This window comes from Mustela nigripes, chromosome 8 (genome assembly GCF_022355385.1).
Source record: "Mustela nigripes isolate SB6536 chromosome 8, MUSNIG.SB6536, whole genome shotgun sequence".
NCBI classification, from domain to species: domain Eukaryota; kingdom Metazoa; phylum Chordata; class Mammalia; order Carnivora; family Mustelidae; genus Mustela; species Mustela nigripes.
Genome location: NC_081564.1, coordinates 422,574 through 428,865, shown reverse-complemented (window position 1 = coordinate 428,865; position 6,292 = coordinate 422,574). Strand labels below are relative to the sequence as shown.

General features: G+C 52.4%; 1 protein-coding gene across 1 annotated transcript in view; it reads left to right on the top strand.

Annotated features, from left to right (window-relative positions):
• Positions 1 to 3,631, top strand: part of PXMP2 (peroxisomal membrane protein 2) — a 13,088-nt gene extending 9,457 nt beyond the window's left edge. Inside the window, exons 4-5 of the mRNA XM_059408131.1 lie at positions 643 to 762; positions 3,281 to 3,631. Coding sequence (XP_059264114.1) covers positions 643 to 762; positions 3,281 to 3,349 — 189 coding nt within the window. The 3' untranslated portion in view covers positions 3,350 to 3,631. The remainder of the gene's footprint in view (positions 1 to 642; positions 763 to 3,280) is intronic.
• The last annotated feature ends 2,661 nt before the right edge of the window (positions 3,632 to 6,292 follow it).

The window sequence follows — 6,292 nt, the reverse complement described above, 5'->3', positions numbered from 1 at the left end:
GGCTCCCTGCTGAGCAGAAAGCCCGATGCGGGACTCGATCCCAGGACCCTGAGACCATGACCTGAGCCGAAGGCAGCGGCCTAACCCACTGAGCCACCCAGGCGCCCAATAAATAAAATCTTTAAAAAAAAAAAATCTTCAGTGTTTTAGGCCTCTCCTTGCTATTCTTCTCTGAGATGGCTATTCTTGGGCATTTATCCTCTCAGATGACATTTAGAATCAATTTATTGGGGTTCATTTTTTAAAAAAGCTTCAAGTTTTGCTTGAAAATGTATCCACTTTGGAGACTGTTTTGGGAAGAACTGACAGCCGAGGCATGAATGGCAGTTCTGGTGCCCTCGGGCAAGAGCACGAATCCCAGCGTTCAGTCACTGGTACAGGTGAGGAAGGCCCGCGAGGGCCGCGGACGCAGGGATCGCAGGTGGGCTCCCTCACTGGTGCTGACTCCCCAGCCGGAGTGTTGGCTCCTTAGAGCTGCAGTGCTAAGCAGGCCCACAGGTGTGCTGTCTGCATAGCAATGGAACATAATCCAGTTTTAAAACCCATCGCGTTAGGGTTTGGGGTCCTCCGGACCTTGGCACCCCAGCTTCAGTTCTGAGCGCTGTGGCAGTTGCTCACCATCCACATTCCCCTCCTTTCCAGGGGAAAGACGCAGCTGCGGTCGCTGTCCAGATAAGGAGACGCTTCTGGCCAGCGCTGCGCATGAACTGGCAAGTCTGGACCCCTGCGCAGTTTGTCAACATCAACTACGTCCCTTTGCAGGTGAGGGTCAGCTGGCAGCATGCAGAACCAGAGGGGGCCTCACCTTCCACCAGCTTTGTTTTAGCTTGGAATGGCCAGGGGCTTTCTCTCTGCCCAGAAGCAGTAGCAGTTCTGGATTTGGGCAGATGAAGCAGGTGTCCACACCTCATCCATTGCACCCGGAAATGTTTCTGCAAAGCCCCCCAGTCCGGGAACACCGTGAGTTTTCCAAGCGTTCAGTATTGCCAGGGCCTGGCCTTGCAGGTCACAGTCGCAAGTGCACACAGGTGCCAAGCAGGATGTGCAGGGGAGGCAAGGGCAGCCTCGTGCGGTGACGGCAGACGTGCTCGAGCAGCAGGCAGAGAGTGGGACCTGCCGTGGGGCAGTCTTTGGGGTGCCACGCAGATGGGATTCAGCACTTCTGGGCACCTGGGGGGGGTGCATTCTGAGGTGGCCTGCTGAAACTGCCCCATGCCCCCCTGCCCACTTCCTGCACTAAGCAAGGTGGGAGCCTGGAGGGGCTCTAAGCTGCAGGAACAGCTCACCAGGGCAAGGCTGAAGGATCCTGCCCTTGTGCACTGCCTTTACACACCAAAGACAGCTCTTGTGCGTCCAGCCCCACGACGAGACCCAGGGCTGGAGATATGCTAGAAGGACTCAGCACATCTCTACACTCCTGGCCTAGGTTTTTTACAGCCTCATAACAATATACAACTGGATCCTAGGAATCCATGCTGGCTTTGTGTGCTCCCGCCCTCCCATGAGGGTCACACACAGCAGGCTCTTGCCAAAAGAGCTTTGGTACCACCAAAATGCGGCAATGTGTACGCCACATTTCCCCTGGGAAGCCCTGAAAAGACACAGCACCTAGGGGTTTTGGGGAGGGCTGGTCATGTAGGCACCCTCTGCCTGGCACTTATCAGAATTCCAGACTCCCAAGGAGAGCAAGTGCTCGCCGTGAGCCATGTTGTTTTAGCAAGCAGTCCAGGCCTAGGAGGCATTGTTAGCAGTTGGGGAAAGGTGGGGAACCCTAAGGAACTCTAAGTACCCAGGCTCCAAGCAAGAGCAAGCCTCTCAAACAGGCCTTTCCAATGACTGCAACCTTAAGCTTTTTTTGCCCACCATTTAAGTAACCTACTCGTTTTCACCCCTACTCTAGAGGAGAGACCTGGGCAGAATTCCCTCGAGCAGCAGCTCCACTGGAAGGATGGGAAGAGGGAGGGAGGTGCAGGCTGGGTGGTCACACACACACACACACACACACACACACACACACGAGGTAGGCTTAAAGCAAAATGAGAATCAGTTTCACTGGTTTTAACAGTGATCTTATCAGTGACCTTCCCAAGAGCAGTTCCAGTGGCTCCGTGAGGGCTAAAGCCAGACGGCTGTGATTCGAGAAGTGGATGAAGCAGAAACCCTAAGTCTGCAAAATTCTCTGAGATGTCGGTGAAGAGGTGGGGAGAAATGATGGGAGAGGACTTCGAAGCTAGGCCAGACGCTACCCTAAAGGGGGGTCGTGGGATTTGGGCAGAAGCAGAGAGGTGCTTTAGACGGAAGCCCATCCTTACGAAGACAGGAGAGAGGTGCCTATTCGCTGGGGACTCCCGTCTACACCTGCTTTCCTCTGCGAGGGGCAGAGGGCAGGACGGGGTCAGACGGAGGGGAGAGGAGGTAGGAAGGGTTTGAGGGAAGTAAAGACCGGGTAGACTTGTAGAGAATGACAGAGGGAGCTGACCGGAGATCCTCATGTGCGTGGGCACAGGGCCGCAGCAAAGCGGGGAGGTGTGGGTTTTCCGGGGAGTACAACTAAGGAGCCACAGGGGAAGGCAACCAAGGCTATGGGCCATGGACCCTAAGGTCTACAGACAAGGAAGTAAAGGCATGGAAAGGCAGAATGGCTGAGGACATGAAGGGGTCTCTGGATGGGAGAGTGGGAGAGCCTGGAAAATGGGGCCCTTCTGGGCAGCCCTGGGACAGAAAGCTGGGAGGCTGTGATTAGTTTCCAGGTTAGGTGGTTGCAGGTGAGTGCTTAAGGGCCAGGGGAGTTTATTAAGCATTTACCGAGCACCTACTGTATGCCCCGCTGCTCTAAACTCTGGGGATACCGTGACTAACAAGGTAGAACATGGAGCTTTCATGGAGCTTGTACATCAGGGAGGCTCACTGACTAAAGTAATTCAGGCGGGAGTATGTCTGCCAGAACATGGAAGCAGGGCCACGGCCTGGACTGGCGGGGCGTCACCGACGGGCTGAGGGAAGCTACCACATGTCCAGCCCTGGGGTGAGCAGCTGAGCCAGGAGCTGGTGCTCAGCGGACAGGGGGCAGTCCCGTCTGCTTTCTCTGCCAGCCTGTAATGTCCCCAGGCACCAACTGTCCTGCTCACCCCTCTAGCACCGTACTTTGTGCGAAGTGAAGGCTCAGTGGATGCGGCAGTGGGTGGATGGACGGACCAACAAATGAGCTTTGCCCTGGGGTGGAGAGTAAATACAGGTAAATACAGTCAGGGCCTCACTGTGGCCTGTGTTCTCTTGGCAGTTCCGAGTGCTTTTTGCCAACCTGGTGTCTCTGTTCTGGTACATGTACCTGGCCTCTCTGGGGAAGTGAAGCTGACCCAAGCGAACGCAGACACACTGCCCACGTGCGTCTAGGGACCCACCTGCCTAGGGCGAGGGAGCAGAAGAGACAACCAGTCCGGACTTGATCTGACTCCCGATCAGTGACAGAAGACGGAGAAGCAGAAATCCTTTCATCTAAGAATCTTGTGCTTTAAAAAGGCAGAAACTATCTTCAGGTGATGCTGCCTTAGTCATAAAATACAGTAGTGCTGACTTCCCTTGTCACCTTGAATCGAATTAGGATGACAATAAACTAAAATGCACCATTTTCTGTGGTGATTGTAATTTTTCAGAACAATTGTGTCACTTTGGTAGAAATGGGGGGCCAGAGGCCTGCCCTGACTTTTTTTTTCACTTTAAAAAAAATTGTGGTAAAACCTCCAATACTATTGCTTGCCTACATGGAGACATTGGAAAGGGGCCCTTCTAGAGCAGGACGTCACCCTGACGTTCGGAGGCTGTGAGGAGCATATACCACCCTTTCCCCTGACTTTGCTCTGCTCTTATTGCTCTTGCGTTAACCCTCCTCCTCACCTTTTCTCACACTCCGTATCCTGTCCTCCTCTCATGGACACAATAGCCTTGGATCTTAATATTCTATTTTAAAATTTCTTTTATGTCCCATATGCTGTTTCTGTTTCCTCGGGGTTCATGGTTGTTTTTTGTTTTGTTTTGTTTTTTTCCATTTGTTTTGCTTTCTTTTTCCCAATCAGGATTTCCCCAAAAGTCTGCTGATTATACATCGTCCTTTAAGAGTCAGAGTGACCAGGCAGTACTCTCACCGTGGACTGACCGAGCAGGGACCTGGTTTTGTCCGAGATCACCCATTTTCAGAACTGAGGCCTTTTTCTCTTAGAATTCCCCAGAGAGGAATTCTTTAATTTCTTGCCCAGGGGAAGGGTCGTGGTTAGAGTGGAGCGCTGTGTAAGTCTAGTGGCCAGCATTCTTGCAGCTAAACTGAAGGAAAGGGTTAGCGGTTCCGTTAGCACGCGAACTTCATCACGTCTGAGTAATCTCAGCTCTACTACTGCACCACAGTCTCAGCCGTCCGGTGTCCAAGTCCAGAGTCCTTCTGGTTTAAATCCTCTGGAATGAAAGTCATCTTCCATGACGGAGGTGAGGTACTCACCTGAAGACACAGGAGATGGAGGGGTGTAGAGGACAGCCTCTAACAGGTTTTTCAATGGGTCCTTCTTTGTTCAACCCCACACCCTTCCTCAGAGGTGGGGCTACTGCGTGTAACTCCCAGATTTTTCAAACTCACTGGACTAACTAAGCTTACTTCTTGGTTTCCTACAATGCTGGCAACTGATATTCCATGTTCTCAGATCTAAAATGACCTGATTTCCAGCTTTCTAAATTTGTCAACTGATCTTGTTGTTTCTCCTTATGGACTTACCTTTTTCTTTCTCTCTTTTAAAATCTTTTTATGGGGGGTGCCTGGGTGGCTCAGTGGGTTAAGCCGCTGCCTTCGGCTCAGGTCATGATCTCAGGGTCCTGGGATCGAGTCCTGCATCGGGCTCTCTGCTCAGCCGGGAGCCTGCTTCCTCCTCTCTCTCTGCCTGCCTCTCTGCCTACTTGTGATCTCTCTCTCTGTCAAATAAATAAATAAATCTTTAAAAAAAAAAAATAATAAAATCTTTTTATGGGGCACCTGTGTGGCTCAGTCAGTTAAGTGTCTAACTCTTGAGTTCAGCTCAGGTCCTCATCTTAGGGTCGTGAGTTCAAGCCCCTGTGCTGGGCTCCATGCTAGGTGTGGAGCCTACTTGAAAAAAAAAATCTTCTTACTATCATTTTAGTAAGCAACCTTCTGGAAGAAGCCGGCAAAAATGTATGGGTTCCAGACACCATGTTTAAACAGAGATCAGAGTACTTCTGTGTAACAGATTCGTTCTCCAAAACCCAGAGATTTTTAAAAATATAAGTCACATCATGTCAACTCCTAACTGAAAAACCTACAAAGGTGACCCAGCAGTTCCATTTCTGGGTGTACACCCCCCAAAACAGAAAGGGACGTGAGGAGGTATTTGCACACTTAGGTTCATAGCATTATTCACAGTAGCCAAAGGTGGAAGCAACCCCAGTGTCCACTGACGGATGGACGGATCAACAAAATGTGTTGTGCCCATAAAATGGAGTATTACTCAGCCTTCAAAATGAAATTCTGACATAGACTACACGGTGAACTTTGAGGACACTCGAAGTGAAGTAAGCCAGTCCCCAAAGGACAGACACTGTGTGATTCTACTGACACGAGGTCCTCCAACGGTCAGATTCATACCGGCAGAAAAGGGAATGGTGGGTGCCAGAGGCCATGCCGGAGGCTGGGGCAGGCTCTGAGGGGTCAGTGCTCAACAGGGACAGAGTCACCCCGGGAGGGTGAGAAGGTTCTAGAGATGGTGGTGGTGGCGGCTCCACAACAGTGTGAATGTACTACTGCCACCGAACCGTGTGCTTAAATCTGGTTGGGACGGGGCGCCTGGGGGGCTCATCCCGTTGTGTCTGCTTCCAGCTCAGGTCTGATCGCAGCGTTCTCAGACGGGCCGCGCCGGGCTCCCGCTCAGTGGGGCGCCTGCTCCTGCCTCTCCCGGTGACCGCTGCTCCTTTTGGGCTCTTTCCGTCTTAAAAACACACAAGGAAAAAATGGTCAAGGGAGTGGGGCAGCTCCTGGCTGGCTGCGCCGTCAACCGTGGGGCCCTTCGGCGCGGGGCTGGAAGCTCGAGCCCGGCCCGGGGTGTGGAGAGCATTTATTTATTTATTTTAAAAGATTGTATTTATTCGACAGACGAGACACAAGCAGGCAGAGAGGGGGAAGCAGGCTCCCCGCGGAGCAGAGGGCCCGATGCGGGACCCGATCCCAGGACCCGAGATCACGACCGGCGTCGCAGGCAGCGGCTCCACCCACGGAGCCGCCCAGGCGCCCCCACATTTT